General features: G+C 63.1%; 3 protein-coding genes across 6 annotated transcripts; 2 read left to right on the top strand and 1 right to left on the bottom strand.

The window, feature by feature from the left end:
* Window positions 1-2,544: 2,544 nt before the first annotated feature.
* On the top strand, window positions 2,545-6,447 carry FOXH1 (forkhead box H1). Its single transcript, XM_012473359.3, has 4 exons — window positions 2,545-3,229; window positions 4,250-4,457; window positions 4,795-4,899; window positions 4,987-6,447. The coding sequence occupies exons 2-4, from the start codon at window positions 4,284-4,286 to the stop codon at window positions 5,806-5,808; spliced, it is 1,101 nt and encodes a 366-aa protein (XP_012328782.3). The 5' UTR covers window positions 2,545-3,229; window positions 4,250-4,283; the 3' UTR covers window positions 5,809-6,447.
* KIFC2 (kinesin family member C2) lies at window positions 5,930-13,966 on the bottom strand. The gene is made up of 19 exons (XM_064384107.1): window positions 13,901-13,966; window positions 13,149-13,664; window positions 13,019-13,097; window positions 12,746-12,897; window positions 12,516-12,654; window positions 12,215-12,360; window positions 12,065-12,130; window positions 11,859-11,987; window positions 11,439-11,516; window positions 11,199-11,313; window positions 11,015-11,124; window positions 10,481-10,589; window positions 10,215-10,372; window positions 8,001-8,105; window positions 7,788-7,909; window positions 7,564-7,687; window positions 7,325-7,454; window positions 6,980-7,236; window positions 5,930-6,888 (listed from the first exon to the last, which is right to left on the bottom strand). The coding sequence occupies exons 1-19, from the start codon at window positions 13,964-13,966 to the stop codon at window positions 6,631-6,633; spliced, it is 2,859 nt and encodes a 952-aa protein (XP_064240177.1). The 3' UTR covers window positions 5,930-6,630.
* Window positions 12,844-15,768, top strand: TMEM276 (transmembrane protein 276). 4 transcript variants are annotated; one of them, XM_012473362.3, is made up of 3 exons: window positions 12,844-12,893; window positions 14,499-14,782; window positions 14,979-15,768. In XM_012473362.3, the coding sequence occupies exons 2-3, from the start codon at window positions 14,690-14,692 to the stop codon at window positions 15,462-15,464; spliced, it is 579 nt and encodes a 192-aa protein (XP_012328785.1). In that variant the 5' UTR covers window positions 12,844-12,893; window positions 14,499-14,689; the 3' UTR covers window positions 15,465-15,768. The 4 variants fall into 4 exon arrangements, with proteins under 4 accessions (XP_012328785.1, XP_064240793.1, XP_012328783.1 ...); XM_064384723.1 differs by lacking the exon at window positions 12,844-12,893 and adding an exon at window positions 13,007-13,569; XM_012473360.3 differs by lacking the exon at window positions 12,844-12,893 and adding an exon at window positions 13,992-14,210.
* Window positions 15,769-15,910: the final 142 nt, after the last annotated feature.

Raw genomic sequence — 15,910 nt, 5'->3', positions numbered from 1 at the left:
GTGGCATGCACCTATAATCCCAGTTACTGGGGAGGCTGAGGCAGGAGAATCATTTGAACCCGGGAGACAGAGGTTACAGTGAGCAGAGATCACGCCACTACACTCAAGTCTGGGCAACAGAATGAGCCTCCATCTCAAACAAACAAAAAACCAGAAACCACATGGTTAGCAAAGCCTAAAATGTTTACTACCTAGCCCTTCACAGAAAAAGCTGGCCAACCCCTGATCTAGCACATTTATTTGGTGCTACCAGCTTCATCATCACCCCCACCTTCATCAGCCGCTCCTTCTGTCTGGAAAGTTCTTCCACCAGATCTTAGGATAGCATGTTCCTTCTTGGGACTCGGATCACATATTAAGTGTGACCTCCTCAGAGTTCTTCTGTGGTTACCTTGTTATTCTCTTACCTCATTGCCCTGTTTTAATTCTTGACACGTCACTTACTGTTTGTTTACCTGCTGCATCCTCAGAACGTGGCCAGTGCCTGACTCATAGGAAGCACTCACACTCAGTAACTGCAATGGGCTGAACAGGTGAACAGCTACGGAGCCTGTGGCACAGGGGTCCCAGCACCAGATGTGACATGGGAGGCTCTGAGCTCATGGCTGAGCAAGTCTGATGAAAAGGCCTCACTTAGGTGTGCGTGCACCAGTGCCAGCAGAGCCTCGGCATGAGAGAGGGAAGAACCTGGAACTGCTACCCAGTTCTCATTTTGGCCAACGAATAGATGTGGCACAGTGCTAGGGCAGGACAGGACACGCTGGAGGCAGAACAAGGGTGGAACTGGGGGGCTGGTGTGGTCTGTGGGATCAGCTGAGACAGGTTCCTAAACTGCATGCAGTGGAGAGTTGTATCAATTGGCTGTTCATTTAGACCAGAGGTTCAAAAATCCCCAGGACATAGACCCCCAAAGTGAAGACATACAGGAGGAGCCCCCTTGCTAGGTACCTGCTAACCCAGGCAACCCTCGGGGCAAAGTGGAGTCCAGATACATCCCAAGCAGGTGAGGGATGAGGCCAGGCCAGGACAATCAAGAGACAGGAGGGATGGCCCCAACCAATAGGGAGGAAATCCAGCTCAAACACCAGGAAGGGAAAGGACCCCTAAAGCCTCCCCCATCCCAACTCAAGGCTGGGGGACTTGGGGCAGGAGCAGGCAGCTGGCCCTGCAGAGCTCTGAAGGTCCACCACAGGGACAAGCATGGAGTCAGCCGGTGTGCAGGTCCACTAGGCAGCCCCCAGCCCCTCAGGCAACCCAGCGCCACGCCGCCAGAGCTTCTCTGGGTCTGTCGTGGCTCTGGGTCCCTGAGGTGAATCAGGCAGCGCAGCCAAAGGCCTCTTCCGGAGGCCCAGGGTACTGCAGGCAAGACTTTTCCCAGGGAAAGCCCAATATTACCAGGAAGCAACTGGGGCGCCAAGACACCCAGGAGGGCTCACTGCTGAGGTAGACACGCTTTGAAAAAGGCAGCGGTACCCCCGCCTCCACTTCCACCCCCAAGTAGGGATCCAGGATTAAAAGGAAGGCACAGAGCTTTGGGGAGGGCCAGCTTTGCTCTGGCTCCCCTAAGCCTAGAATGACTCTGTACACACCCCTCTCTGCACCCATGGAAATTAATCCCATCGTGCCCGGGGCCTCCGCTCTGGTACAGACAGGAGCCCACGCCAGTCCTGGGCACTCCCTCCCAGGCGGGGTGCTTGCCTAGTTAATTCTTGCCCTGATCCCATTTCCTGAGGGGTGGTCCGGGCGCCCAGCACTACAAGTGAGGTCACTGGAATCCCCGAAAGTTGAAGGAACTCCCTTCAGAGAGACTCCACTTTCTCGTTCAGCCTAGCTCCAAAGCCCCCACAAAGCTTGGGTAAGTCCCTTCTCTGCGGCCTTGATTTCCTCAACTGAAAATGGAGATAATTCCGGAGTTGTCTACTTGACCGGCGGGCTGCGGAGAATCCACACACTTTTACCTTGGAACAAAATGCGAAGCGCCCACCGGCAGCCTCCGGCTCCCAGCCTTTCCTGACCCTTGGCACCTGCTGCCGTGGGACTCAGCCAGCAACGCCCAAGGCGGCCAGGCGGGACCTGAGCCCCGGGCGCCCGCGTGCCGGCAGCCGCGTCTCCCGAGGGCCCCTCCCCGGCCTCCTCCCTCCCTCCCCTGCGCCTCATCCTTCCCCGGCCCGGCCTCCTCTCTCGATGTCGACCCAGTGCCCATTCTTCCCCGGCCAGCCACCGCTGTGCCCGGCCGGGCACCCTCTCCCTCGCTCCGCTCTCGCCACAGAACCCAGGACTCCGGGCCTCACCTCGCGCCCCGCACCGGCCGCCGCGCAACTGGGTCCGCTGGCTTCCGCGGGTCACTGGGCCCCGCGCTTCCAAAGGCGCTGCGGGGGCGGGCCCCGCGCCCGGCCCTCGCCATGGCAACGCTACACTTCCGGCCCGCGTTACCTGCAGCCGGAAGCCGCAGTGCCCCGTGGGAGCCGGGGGCGGGACCTGGGGCGGGGCCGGGGGCGGGACATCGGGGGCGGGGCCTGAGGAGGGACGGTCAGGGGATGGGGCTGCCGGGGTCGGTTGCGGGCGGCCAAGCGATCCCTCTGCGGCTGCGACCTCCTCGGGCCTTGGGTGAGACGGCGAGTGCTCAAAGGCTCCTGGGACGGTGGTGGAAAAAACCGAGTCATCGTTGGCAACCGAATGGACGCCGGCGGAATGAGTGGCAGCTTTGGGGGTGGTTTCGGCCCGGGACACTGCGGTCAGAGAGGAGAGGTCAGAACTCGGAGAGCCTCCAGCGCCCCACCAAGGAGACCCCCGTGGAGAGGGGTGCCTTAAGTCTTAAGGGAAAGGCCCAGCGCGGTGGCTCACGTCTGTGATCCCAGCACTTTGGGAGGAGGCTGAGACCGGTGGGTCGCTTGAGCCCAGGAGACCAACCTGGGCAACGTAGGGAGGCCTTGTCCCTACCAAAAAGTGAGAAATCAGCCGGGCGCTATGGTGCACACCTGCAGTCCCGGGAGGCTTAGGCGGGAGGATCGCTTGAGCCCAGGGGGTGGAGGCTGCACTGAGCCCAGCTTGTCTCAAAACAACAACAAAGACTTGTGGGAAAGAATGACGCCTTGCTGACCGAATGGGGTAAGAGGTCACGTACGTAGCCTCCTGAGGTACAGGACTCTGCAGCCTTAGCCGAGGGAACATGCCAGAGAGGGCCTCAGCGTCAAGGTGCTGACCGGAGTCCTGCGGGAAACCACGTGAGGTGTGAGGGGAGTGTCGGAGAGAGACGGAAAAGGAGCAGTAGCAGGGTGGCACCCCACAGACAAGGTCCTGTCCAGCCCAGCCTCCTCCTCCAGGACACCCGCTGCCTGTCCCTCCCCTCCACGCCTTGGGTTGTGATGGGCTCCACCATATGCTGCAGATTTTCAGCCTTTTGAGGTGATCATGGTGGGGGCTGTACAAGAAAAGCTGAATTCTCAGAAAGAGCAAAAGCGTGTCCCTGGGCCCCTGTGTGTCTGGAGGCCCTTAGCTCTGGTGCCAGCACCAACCACTGCTGCTAGTGCCCAGAGCTACTATCCTTTCGGGCAAACTTGCCCCTCGTGAGGGAGGAGAACCCGGGCTTTGGGGCAGAGTACCTAACACCAGCCTTGCTTGGATGGAGGAGCAGAGACGCTGATCAGATGGCTAGGGAGGAGGAGGTGGCGGGTCCACCTGGACTCCTGAAGCAGCTCCCAGGAAATCACTTGGGTCCATGTGTTTCGCTTTTGTTCCTAGGGTGGGGGCTTCGTGGCCTTCTCCTCCCGAAAGCCCCACCTGATCATGTCCTGGGTCGGTATCCAGCCCCCATAGCCCAAGGCCTACTAGCTGCTAGGTCTTGAACTCCAGGGACACCCTTCCTTGGGAGCTTAGCATGGGCTAATTACTCCCCCATCTGTTAAGTGGGGTCCTGTGACCCGGCCAGGGAAGATGGAATAAAGTAGTCATGTGTCATCGCAGACCCTTCCAAGAGGAGCCTGGCCACCCAAAGGCAGCTCAGGGGTGGAGACTAAGGCCTCAGGAGAAGTACCCACTAGAATCCTCTCTGCCCCTCCCTTCCAGATTAACCAAAACCTGCTAATTGTGGCAGCCCTCGGCAGGCTCCCCTCCCCCACGGCCTCTTTCTCCCTTCCCTCCCCTCCCCTTTCCATCCGAATGATAAAGGGCCCAGCCAGCCAGCCCCCACCCGGCCTCAGGCCCCGGCCCTGCCTCCCACACTGCCCCACTGCCCTGCGCCCTCCACCAGGCCAGGCCCCTGCCCACGCTGTCTACAGTCCTGCATGGGGCCCTGCAGTGGCTCCCGCCTGCGGCCCCCAGAGGCAGAATCGCCCTCCCAGCCCCCCAAGAGGAGGAAGAAGAGGTACCTGCGACATGACAAGCCCCCCTACACCTACTTGGCCATGATTGCCTTGGTGATTCAGGCCGCACCCTCCCGCAGGCTGAAGCTGGCCCAGGTGAGATGGCCCTGGCCCCTACTCTCCCTTCCACTCCGTGGCTGGACCTTTCCCCAGACCCGTTCCCCACCTACTTCCAGGCTCAAGCCCTGGCCCCTACCCCTTCCTAGCTCACCCAGCCAGTGGGACCAGTCCTGAGAACTGAGGGCCTTGAGGCACGACCCTTCTCCGGGAGCCCCCTGTCCCCTCTGTCGTCCTTTGGTGCAAAAATGTTCTTCTTTGGGAAGAACGGGGGCCGACACCCGTGCACCTCTGAGCCCAGGAGTGGGGGAGGGGTGGGGCACTGCCCCCTCCCCATCCGGGCTCACCGTGCTGGCCGGTCACCCGGCTGTTTCAGATCATCCGTCAGGTCCAGGCGGTGTTCCCTTTCTTCAGGGAAGACTACGAGGGCTGGAAAGACTCCATTCGCCACAACCTTTCCTCCAACCGATGCTTCCGCAAGGTGGGGCAGGGCGGGGGCGGGGCGCACGCGGAAGTCCTGAGCATCCGGGGTCGGGCAGCCCCACCCATGTCTGACCCCCACACCCAGGTGCCCAAGGACCCTGCAAAGCCCCAGGCCAAGGGCAACTTCTGGGCGGTCGACGTGAGCCTGATCCCAGCCGAGGCACTACGGCTGCAGAACACGGCCCTGTGCAGGCGCTGGCAGAACGGGGGTGCAAGAGGAGCTTTCGCCAAGGACCTGGGCCCCTACGTGCTGCACGGCCGGCCCTATCGGCCTCCCAGTCCCCCGCCGCCACCCAGCGAGGGCTTCAGCATCAAGTCCCTGCTAGGGGGCTCCCGGGAGGGGGCACCCTGGCCGGGGCTAGCTCCACAGAGCAGCCCAGTTCCTACAGGCATGGAGAATACTGGGGAAGAGGCCGTGCCCACCCCACCCCTGCCCTCCTCTGAGAGGCCTCTGTGGCCCCTCTGCCCCCTTCCGGGCCCCACGAGAGTGGAGGGGGAGGCTTCCCAGGGGGGAGCCATCGGGCCCTCCACCCTCTCCCCAGAGCCTAGGGCCTGGCCTCTCCACTTACTACAGGGCACCTCAGTTCCTGGGGGGCTGTCCAGTGGGGGACACAGGGCCTCCCTCTGGGGGCAGCTGCCTACCTCATATTTGCCTATCTACACTCCCAATGTGGTAATGCCTTTGGCACCACCGCCCACCTCCTGTCCCCAGTGTCCACCGTCAACCAGCGCTGCCTACTGGGGTGTGACCCCTGAAACCCGAGGGCCCCCAGGGCTGCTCTGGGATCTAGACACCCTCTTCCAGGGGGTGCCACCCAACAAAAGCATCTATGACGTTTGGATCAGCCACCCTCGAGACCTGGCAGCCCCAGCCCCAGGCTGGCTGCTCTCTTGGTGCAGCCTGTGAGGCTCCTAAGGCAGGGGCTGCTCCTCCCTCCTGCTCCCACCCTGGGCTTGTTGACAAGGAGCCAAGGCCAGTGGGGTGTCTGCGACCACAGCAGCCTCAAAACATCAGGCAGCAGCCTTGCTGGGCGTCCACGGCATTTATTGGACTACCTGATGCGTGGCCATGGCCCACCTGGGCACAGGCCTCGCCCTAGTCATTCATGCCTGTTTCCCTACACCCAGAGGCAAAGCTGCAGGGGCAGGGCTGAGCCTGGAATAGCCCTTCCTAGTTTCCTCTTCTCAGCCCACCACCCATCCATCCTCTCTGGCCATCACTTCCCCTCCCTCCCTTGCTCCAGGCTGGGGGAGGGAGAGCCTAATGGTGGATCTGCCCTCTCTCATCTGTCTGGGAAGGAGGTAGCACCTTTTTCAGGAAAGGGGTTAGGGAGTAAAAAGACTGGACCCTCCGTGATCCTGGTGGTGGGGAAGATAACAGTAAAGGAATTTGCAACGTTTTAATGCCATGCCTGATTTTTGGGTCAGGAGTGGTGATCTGGATAACCACTTGGGGTGGGGGTGGGGGGTCGGGATTCCCTGCTGTGTGCCCTGATAACAGCAAATGGTGATAAGGAGGAAGAAGGCCTACTGCCAGATGCGGGGCTGGGGGCGGGGGTGTGGTCACTTCACCAGGCACAACACACCGTACTGGCTGGGAGTTGGGGGGCAGTGGACCCAAAGAGGCCAAGGAGCTTGTGCCCTGGGAGACGGGGTGCAGGGACTTTACTACCGCCTCTGCCAGCAGAGACCTAGCCTGAGACCCCTTGGGCAGGGCCGCGACCCAAGGCTACAGGGGCAGACTCTCTGCGGGCGCAAGGGCCGAGCCGGACCCGCTGTCAGGTCTGGGGCTTGGAGGGCTGCCAGGGGACGGCGTAGGGGTGCAGGGAGTCCCGGTGAGCGGAGTGTCAGTACTGAGGGAGGAGGGTGTCCCGGAGGAGCGCGGGACCCTGCGGCGCCGGGCTGGCCCCAGCTCCACTTGACCCACTCGCTCGGCGAACTTGAGTGAGCAGACTGTCTCGCCAAGATCCTCCGGCCGCGTGGATATCTGCGGGTGAGTGGCGCGGATGGGCGGGCCCGGGTGGGCAGCGCCCGGGATGCACAGCCCCGCCCCACGCCTGTGCCGCCCCGGCGCCCACCTGCAGCAGCAGCACAGCGGTGGTGCCGGGGCCCAGCGCCGGCTGCAGCAGTCGCGTGAGCTGCGAGTCGCGGAAGGGCACGTGTGGCCGGTGGGCCCGCAGTGCGGCCATCACGCCTCCCAGCGCCAGCAGCGAGCGGTTGATAGTCTGGGCCTCCCGCAGGCGCCGGGCGCCGTCTGGGTCTCCCCGCGACGGGCCGGCCTCCCCTGCCTTCCGTGCGCGCTCGGATCCCGCCAGATCTACCAGATGCAGTGTGCCTAGAGGGGCGAGCGAGCCTGACATGGGGGGAGGCTGGGCCTCGGGTGCGCTGCACACTCCGCAGGGCTCAGGCACGGGCCGCGGTACCTGCGGTGCTGGGAGCGCGCGGTGGAGACGCCGCGCGCAGCGTCAGCGTGACCAGGGCGTGCGAGCGGGAGCTACGCTGGTTCATGGCGGTGGCAGCGGTGGCCCGGTTGCTCCTCCCCAGTCTCAGCATCTGGAAGGGGAGGCAACAGGGCTGGTCTGGTGCAGGGTCCCCGCCCCCAAGTGGAAGCACGGGGGTCCCGGAGGGCGGGGCAGCCTTACCTGGTGCAACGCAGCCTTACCTGGTGCAACGTCTCCAGGTTGGGCACGTCCCAGTGGGTGAGGCCAGCCACCTGGATCCCGCCCTGGCCTTCTGGGCCCTGCCTCACGGCCAGGCGTTCAGGAGGCCCTGGGGCAAGGAGGTCTCTGGTGAGAAAGAGGAAGGGCTTAGTTCCAGGGTTTTCTGGAAATCCAGAAGGGCCCTGGGCCAAGGGTGGGGAGGAGGCCAACGTGGGGAGCAGCCGACCTGACTGCCTCGTTGTAGATCTCCACCATGCTGAGTGTCACCCGGTGTGGCCTGCCAGCCCCCATCTCCCGGAACAGCGACTGCAGCGCCCTGGGAGCTATGCCGGGGTCCTCAGGAGGGCCCTGAGGGTGGGGTGGGGTGCACAGTGGGCTCACATCCAAGTCATGCAGAGCCCCCAGGGCCTCCCCAACTGGGGCGCGGGCTCCGTCCCACCTCCATGCTGTAGGTCTTCCCGGTCCCTGTCTGGCCATAGGTGAAGATGCAGACGCTGTAGCCTCGGAGGCAGGACAGCACCGCAGGTTCCAGCTCTCTGAAGACCTGGGGGGAGGTGGGAGAAAGTGTTTCTGAGTCCCCCTTACTGTTGCCTGTTTGTGACCTATTTGGTGGGGCGGGGTGTGCCATGAAGGCAGGGTGTGAGCCTAGTCCCTGGGAGGATGGCTCTCAGGGACTACGGGGGAGGAAGTGTCCTACTGAGAACCGCTGTCTCTCTAGAGAAGCTGGTGCTTGCAAGACTTTGCCAGGCAAAGAAGGAAAAGATGTGATGAGAAGAGGGAACAGCCTATGTGGAGGATCTGGAGTCCTGAAGGCCACCAAGGAGCCTGGGGCAGCAGCTAAGAGCCCAGGTGTGGTGTCCTTTACGTGGAAGCCGACATGAACAAAAATCCCAGGATTCGGGGAGGCCAAGGTGGGTGGATTGCTTGAGCTCTGGCGTTTGAGACCAGCCTGGGCAACATGGTGAAACCCTGTCTCTGCAAAAACTACAAAATATTAGCCAGGCATGGTGTTGCACATCTGTGGTGGGCTGAGGTGGAACTCTTGAGCGTGGGAAACAGAGGCTGCAGTGAGCTGAGATCGCACCACTGCACTCCAGCGTGAAGGTAAAGTGTGACACTGTCAAAAACAAAAAAGGTGCATATATATATATGTGTTTTAAAAAAAGATTTTAAAAGAGCCTAGATGTTGAGGTTTGACTGCCCGATTCACACTCCAGTATGATTGGAGTTTACTCATTGGCTTTCCTGTGCCTCAGTTTCCCCCTCTGGGAAGTAAGGGCTGCAGTGGTACCTGCTGTGAATGCCCATGGCAGTGCACCTAGAGGGCCAGAGCAGTACCTGGCTCACAAAGCGTGAGCCCAGGAAGGACCTACAGGTGTGGGGATGGTGGCCAGCCAGGCCTGCTAAGCCTAGGTGGCAGGGACAGGTGCAGAGGCAGCTGAGAGAGACAGCACTGGGACATTCACCCCGTTGGCACTGGACACCAACAATCTTTTGAGCAACAGCATGGCTGGCTTTTATGCCTAGAAGGTCACTGGTAACAGGGTAGGCTGTCAGCTCTCTTTGAAGACTGCCATGAGGCCAGAATCTAGAATTCTGCGTTCTGTGTGGTCACTGAGATTCCATGACTGGACGGAGGTGGTGCTGTGGATGACATTCAGAGGGCGCATCATGGCACCACTGCAGAAGTGGGAACGCAGGTGAGGGGCTTGGCTACAGAAGCCTTTGGTTCAGACACATCGAATCAGAGGGCCCTGTCCAGGACAGCTGTCCAGAGGACAGTGCACAAGGCATGCCCTGTGCAGAGCTGTAGTTTGGCCAGAGAGATGTGTGGGATGACGAGATAGGTGGTTGGAAAAGAAGGAATCAGGGTGACCCTGGCCACCTGCTGGGCAGTCATCACCCTGTCCGTGAGGCTGGCAGGTAACCTGGGGGTGAGTCGCTGCCATTCTGCCCCTTACCTAGTCTCCCCTGGCTCTGAGCCACCATCTCCTTTCTCCACAGAGAGACTGCACTTCCTCCAGCCACCTTCCCTGCCCCCTGGACTCCCAAGCCTGCCATACCCTTGAGCTCTTGCAGCCACTCCGGGCATCCGGCTAGGGGCCCTTGCTGCCCCTCAGGGAACTGAGTGCCAGGCCCTTGAGATGACAACCTGAGTGACAGATCCTCTCTGCTGTGGGAGATCTAGCAGAAAAGGGTGCATGCAGAGGAAGACGCCTGCGAAGATGGAGTGGGCTGGGGCTGGAGCCCCTGCTTTTCCACAGGTGTCTGGCAGGAAAAGGGTAGGGAAGGAGAGTGGGATCCAGGCAGGGCAGAGAGAGCACAGTAAGGCAAGAAGCTGCTCACCCACGGCCACCCACCACAGGCCTCGGGGCCACAGAGCAATGAGGGGCACCTGCCCTCACAGCTGGGCAGGCCCTGGACCCCAGCAAAGGGGAGTGGGCAGGCAGTGAAGCCTGGGAGGAGGAGACACCAAGCTGGGCTGCCTGTCCTGCCTCCCAGCCTCCTCGGTTCCCTTTCCGTCCTGACTACAGCCCAGCCACCCTCCCTCCTCCAGACAGGCAGCTAGACTGGAAAGGGGAAACTGGAGCCTCTCCTGTTCTTCAGGGGACTCTGAGAAAGGGTCAGCACAGGTTCAAAGGCAGGCTGTCACCTCCTCCTGGCTGGCATCTGGAGGGAAGACCCAGTCTAGGCGGAATCGACGATGGCGTCCCCGGTAGCAGGTGGTGACGGTGCCCCCTGGACCCGGCTCCACGCTCACTAGGCTGGAGGGTGTCCCTGGCCTCAGGCGACATAGCACACGGATATTTCCTGCAGTAGGGATCAGGTCAGCGAGATGCCTCTGAGACCCTAAAGCACAGAGAGGCTGCACTTCCTCCAGCCGCCCTCCCTGCCCCTAGGCTCCCAAGCCTGCCATACCCTTGAGCTCTGGCAGCCGCCCTGGGCATCTGGCTGGGGGCCCTTGCTGCCCCTCAGGGAGCTGAGTGCCAGGCCCTCCAGATGACAGTGCCCCCAAGGCCCAGGACACCTGAGGAAACAGGGATGTACAGTCAGCCAAGCAGCTGCAGAGGTAGGGGATCAGGGGTGCTGAGAGTAGCAAGAAGCCCCCACAGGACCACCCAGCTGTGCTGACCCACAATTTTCACTGGCTTTGGGCCCCTGGGGACGTCATTCAGTTAGCCCAGGATAAAGCCCAGGAATAACAAATAGGGCCACCACATCATCTGTCTCCTCTGTGATTCTGGGCAATGCTGTGAGAGTTTCACTGTCAACCAGGTTTGCACAGGATGGAAACAAGGCCCAGAAGTGAAATCATACTCTGGGTCACACAGAAGCTGTTTGGGTTTCAGAGCCCCACTTCCTAGCACAGCCAGCTCCCCAGGAGCACCCCCATCAAAAGAAGAGTGAACAGGCTGCCCAGAGAGGAGGAGCTAGGTGGGGAGGGGACCTGACCTGGCCCCGGGCCTCACTCAGCGAACCCTGACAGCTCTGGGTAAAGGTGCTGACCAATCCTCGGAGGTCCCCGCAGCCCTGACGCAGGCTGGCCATCCGTGCCCGAAGTCCTGGAGAGGGAGGTCTATTGGATGGGAAGGCCCCGCCTCCAGGGCCTCCTGTGAGCCCAAGCCCCAGACCTTACCTGCCAGCTGCCCGTGCATCTGCTGCAGCTCCCGCCTGCAGTTCTGCTCTGTCTCCTGCTGGAGCTGCTGAAGGGCCCCTTGAAGGCCCTGCAGCTGCACCTCCTGCACCCCCAGCTGCCCCGCCCAACCCCACCCGTCACTGAGGAAACAGGCACTTACCAGGCCCTGCCTCAGATGAGCCCCTCCCAGCACCCAAGCCCTCCTCACCCAAGCCACAGATCCCTGGGCCCCACACCCACCTGGGCTCGGAGGGCTTCTGTGGTGTCCTGGGCCTCCTGAAGCCGGCCCTGGAGCTCCACCAATGCCTCCGCCTCCTCCTGCGGGAGGGTGGGGGCCAGGAGGGGACTCAGAGAGGGGCGTTCTGCGGTACCGTTTCACAGATGGGAAAGTCAAGTCATGAAGTGGGCAGAGCTGGCTGTGAACCCATGCCTCCCAACTCCACGCAGAGCTCCTTTCCACCGTCCCTCTGCTCTCCTGGGGTCAGCCACTCAGAGTGGCCATGGAGAGGGGGGTCTTCCCACAGGCATCGGCCTCCCTGATGGGGCTGCCCAGCACAGGCCACGCCGGGAGGTCCCGAGGAGGCTTGGGCACTGTGGCTGTATGTCAGGTGTGCAGGAGCCCCAGGCTGCAGGAACGGCTGCAGCTCGGGAGCAGGGTACCTGTGAAGCCCTGGTGGGGGGCCCCGGGCCCCAGTGCAGCAAGAGATCCCTTGTCAGGCTCAGGCTCTGCTTCAGGGCCTCGTTCTCCAGGGTCAGATGCTGAACCCTTTTCTCTGAGTCTGTCGCCCCCTGGTGGAGAGGAAGCCTAGGCACTCACCTGAAACCGCCCGCCAAGCCCCGCCCTGCCCGGTCCCCCGCAGCCTCACCACGCCCAGGCGCAGGCGACCCAGCTCCTCCTCCTGCTGTTCCAGCTGCTGCTTCAGCTCCTCCAGCTGGGGAGAAGTGAGAGAGATAGAGTGGATTTCGTTTTTCTGGCGCCCCAGCTCCCAATCCCTGCTGGTTCCTGGGGCCCTCACCTGTCCCAGGATGAGCTGCTCCAGCCGCTGCCACGCCCTGTGGTCCTCCTCCAACTGGAGGGACTGCTGCCCCTGCGCCTCATCCCCTGGGGGCTCGCCTGGGACTGCAGCGAGGCGGGAAGAGCTTTCTTCTTGGGATGTGGATCCTGCAGCAGGGAGGACCCAGTTAGCACTGAAAAGGTTTCTGGTCTGAATCCTCCGGAACGGGGCTGGCCTTGGGACCCCGAACTCCAGGCCGTCCAGGTTCTAACGGGGTTTGCTCCCTCCTGAGCCCTTCTTCAACCTACTGCCCTTCACTTACCGTCTGGAATTGGGGGCCCGACCCGAGGAGCTGGCTGAGTCCCCTGGAGCAGGGCCTGCCTCCCCCTGGGGCTCCGAAGCCATGCCAGAAGGGCCAAGAGCTGGCTGGTCACTGTCAACAGTGGGGGCACCTCGCCGGACTGCGGAGGAGACAAGAATTGGAGCAGCGCTGTGAGGGCCAGGAAGGCCGGCGCAGGCGGCAGCTGCCGGCAGCCCCCCCGTCGCGCTCACCTGGCCCAGGTCGGCCGGGCTCCCGCAGCCCTCTTCCGCCCCCAACTGGACGGAGAGGAACTCGGCCAGGCGCAGGAGGGCCTCCTCCAGGGACACCGCGGCCGCGCGGCCCTCGGCTCCGCCTTCCGACCCATCCTCAGTCTCGGAGGTGCCTGCGGTTCGGGGAGTGGGGCGGGACGCATTTCGGGTAACGTGCTGGAGCCTGGGCCTCCGCCCCTCCCAGGGAGGTCCCGGCACCGCCCTCGCACCGCTGGGCTCCCGGCCCGCACCTACCGGCCAGGCCGGTCAGCTCGGTCCACAGCTCTGGCGCGGGCAGGTCTGGGCGCCGGCGACCCCGGGACTTGCGGGCTCTCTAGGGAGGGAGCAGGGGCGCCGCTGAGGAGGGGGCAGGCAGCCTGTGGACCCTTCCCTCCGCGAACCGGGCCGGAGGGTAGGGGCCGAAGTCTGCGCTTGCAGCACCGGAGCGGAGCCGAGGGTCCTCAGCACGGCCCCGCGCCCCGCTCCCCGCGCCCGCCCCCGCCCCGGGGACCTCGGCGTGGGGGTGGGGCGGGCAGCGGGGGCGACAGGCTGCGCGGCCGGCCCCGCTCACCTGGGCGGGGTCCCCGGGGTCCGCGGCCGCCGCGGCGCCACCATCTCTGCGGAAGAGGCTGTAGAAAATGTAGATGAGCAGCGAGTAGAAGGCGTACATGGGAGCGCGGGGCGGCTGAGGGCCCCGCTTCGCGCCGCCCCGCGTCCCCGCGCCCCGACTCGGCGCCCGCCCGCCGCAGTGCCGGTGCGCATGCTCGCGACGGCCGCCCCCACGGCCCGGCTCCCACGGCTGCAGGGCGCGCACGGGGACGGGGGGTCCCAGAAACAGGTGCCTGCGTCCGCACCTGCACAGCGGCCGCTTCTCACGGCGCCGTCCCGCGCGCCCCAAACCCTACACCGCGGACACCGAGCTGAGAGCGCCCACAGCTCCCGCGACCCTCCTCTCGGAATCCTTCCCCATCTCTCCGGTTTCACGCGGGGAATCACCCTCCCTTCTCCGGAGCCCCGCCCAGACCCCCCCCACCTCTCCCCGCAGCCCCGCCCAGGCCCCGCCCCCAGAGCCCCGCCCAGGCCTCAGCCCCGCCTATTCTCCACTCGCAAACCCGCCGCTCTCAGCCCCGCCCACACCTCGTCCCTCTCGGCCCCGCCCAGACCCCGCCCCTCGCAGCCCCGCCGAGGCTCTTCTCCCCTCATCACGCTCCTTCCAAACCGCTGTGCCCACGCACCGACCCAAACAGCATTTTCTGGTTCCCGAGCTCCTTCCAACCCCACCCGCTTCTAGGGCCTCCAACCGACCCCCCAGGCCCCGCCCCTAGTCACTCTAGTCCCGCCCCGGCCCGCTCTAGCCTCTGCTCCTCTCGGTGGTGGAAGGTCCCGGCCAAGCTCGCTCTCGCAACCGGAGGCCTGGCCGAGGAGGCAGGGCCCACGGCAGGGGGCGGTGCGTTGGGCAGGCTCTGGCCTCCCGCTAGCCGCTGCGTGGGGACCGCGCAGCCCGGTAACTGCGCACGGCAGAACGCCGGGAGTCCTGCGCCATCGCTCCTCCAGCGCCCGGGCTCCCAGGACGGCGCCTCCCAGAGCGCAGGGAGTAGGCCGAGGCCGCCGCTCCCCCTCCCCCGGGCCCGGCACTCCGATTTGGGCTCCAGGGCCCCAGGACTCACGCCCCCCACCCAGCCTACCTAAGCCGTTTTCCCGTTTCCCGGCTGAATTAGGTTCTTCTTCCCCACAGGTGTGTGCAGTGCCCTCAGGGATCCGGAAAATTGAGGACTGAATCTCTCCTAACTAGCAATGGGGCCCCGGAACCTGGGCTACTAGAGTGCCGCGCTTACGGCTCCAGGGCGCTGGCTTCTGCGCTTTCTTCGTCTCCAAAGTTGAATATCTCCTATCTACGTCCTCAAACTTACTACCGCCCGAGGTGCCATGGCCCCCAAGCCGGGGGTTGAGTGGAGCACAGCCCTGTCCCATCTGGTGCTGGGAGTGGTATCTCTGCACGCAGCCGCGAGCACAGCCCAGGTGAGTACACTGGGTCTGAGCACGGGCGCATCCCCATTCCTCCCAAATCCCAAGGACCTAGTTTCCTGGATTAGGGTGAGGTTGGTGGGAAGTCAATCTAAGACCAGGTCTCCAAGGAAGCCCCAAACCCTCTCCTGTTTAAAAGGGTGGCCCCGGCCTCTTTTTCCTTCATGTCCTCCCTTCTCTGTGTTGACAGGCAAGTCGAGGGGCTGCTGCTGGCTTCCTGCTCCAGGTCTTGGCTGCCGCCACCATGCTGGCCCCAGGGCTGAGCACACATGAAGACTGTCTTGCTGGAGCCTGGGTAGCCACCGTCATAGGCCTGCCCCTTCTGGCCTTCGATTTCCACTGGGTGAATGGGGACCGCTCCTCTGCCAACCTGCTCCTGGGAGGGGGCATGGTGCTAGCAGTGGCTGGCGGCCATCTCGGCCCTGAGGGCCGCTCTGTGGCTGGTCAGGCAATGCTGTTGGTGGTCGCGGTGACCATCCTCATTGTGGCTGTCTTCACGGCCAACACTTACGGGATGTGGGGGGGTGCGATGCTGGGTGTAGCAGGCCTCTTGAGCCGGCTGGAGGAGGACAGGCTGCTGCTGCTACCGAAAGAGGATGTCTGTCGCTGGGCCCTGGCTGCAGGCAGCTGGGCTTACTGCCGGGCCCTGCATACACAGCGCCTGCAATGGGAGTGACAGCTGGATACAGCAAGGCAGGGTTTCTGCCCTGCCGACCACTTCTCCTCCCACCTGCCAGCTCCTGGCGCTTTTCTCCCCTAGGGGTAGACTCTCCTGCCCACTGAAATGGCCTTGCTGCACATTGACTGATCAGGGGCAGAGTCTGGGTGCTGTCCTTTGGCCATCTGTGGGGATTTGTCTAGACCAAAATGAAAGGGACAGGGTCCCAGATACATTTGGGGGGCCTGATTCTGGGCTGGACATGGTTGTGGATCCAGAGAAGAGGCCTAGTCTCCAATAAATCTTAGGAATTTTGCAGGAATACGGAATCTGCCCATTTTTGAGAGGGATTGAGGGATCCTTCAGTGAGCTTCCTAAAGGCCATCAGGGCAGCAGCTGGTTACCCTGACAGCGTATATGCTGGAACTAGCATGGGGCCTCATCCAGCCTGGTCTCCTTTTGAC

Source organism: Aotus nancymaae, unplaced genomic scaffold, assembly GCF_030222135.1.
Source record: "Aotus nancymaae isolate 86718 unplaced genomic scaffold, 86718_ANA_hifiasm-v0.15.2.pri h1tg000036l, whole genome shotgun sequence".
In the NCBI taxonomy this organism is placed as follows: domain Eukaryota; kingdom Metazoa; phylum Chordata; class Mammalia; order Primates; family Aotidae; genus Aotus; species Aotus nancymaae.
The sequence above is the reverse complement of the archived record's forward strand: the minus strand, read 5'-3'. Positions and strand labels throughout refer to the sequence as shown.

Coding starts and splice junctions, on each gene's coding strand:
- FOXH1 (XM_012473359.3), top strand. CDS start 4,284: ATGGGGCCCTGCAGTGGCTCCCGCCTGCGGCCCCCAGAGGCAGAATCG. Junction 4,458..4,794: donor GCAGGCTGAAGCTGGCCCAG/GTGAGATGGCCC, acceptor CGGCTGTTTCAG/ATCATCCGTCAGGTCCAGGC. Junction 4,900..4,986: donor CCAACCGATGCTTCCGCAAG/GTGGGGCAGGGC, acceptor CCCCACACCCAG/GTGCCCAAGGACCCTGCAAA.
- KIFC2 (XM_064384107.1), bottom strand. CDS start 13,966: ATGAGGGGAGAAGAGCCTCGGCGGGGCTGCGAGGGGCGGGGTCTGGGC. Junction 13,098..13,148: donor CCCGGTTCGCGGAGGGAAGG/GTCCACAGGCTG, acceptor CTCCCTCCCTAG/AGAGCCCGCAAGTCCCGGGG. Junction 6,889..6,979: donor CCGCTGTGCTGCTGCTGCAG/GTGGGCGCCGGG, acceptor ACTCACCCGCAG/ATATCCACGCGGCCGGAGGA.
- TMEM276 (XM_012473362.3), top strand. CDS start 14,690: ATGGCCCCCAAGCCGGGGGTTGAGTGGAGCACAGCCCTGTCCCATCTG. Junction 14,783..14,978: donor CAGCCGCGAGCACAGCCCAG/GTGAGTACACTG, acceptor CTGTGTTGACAG/GCAAGTCGAGGGGCTGCTGC.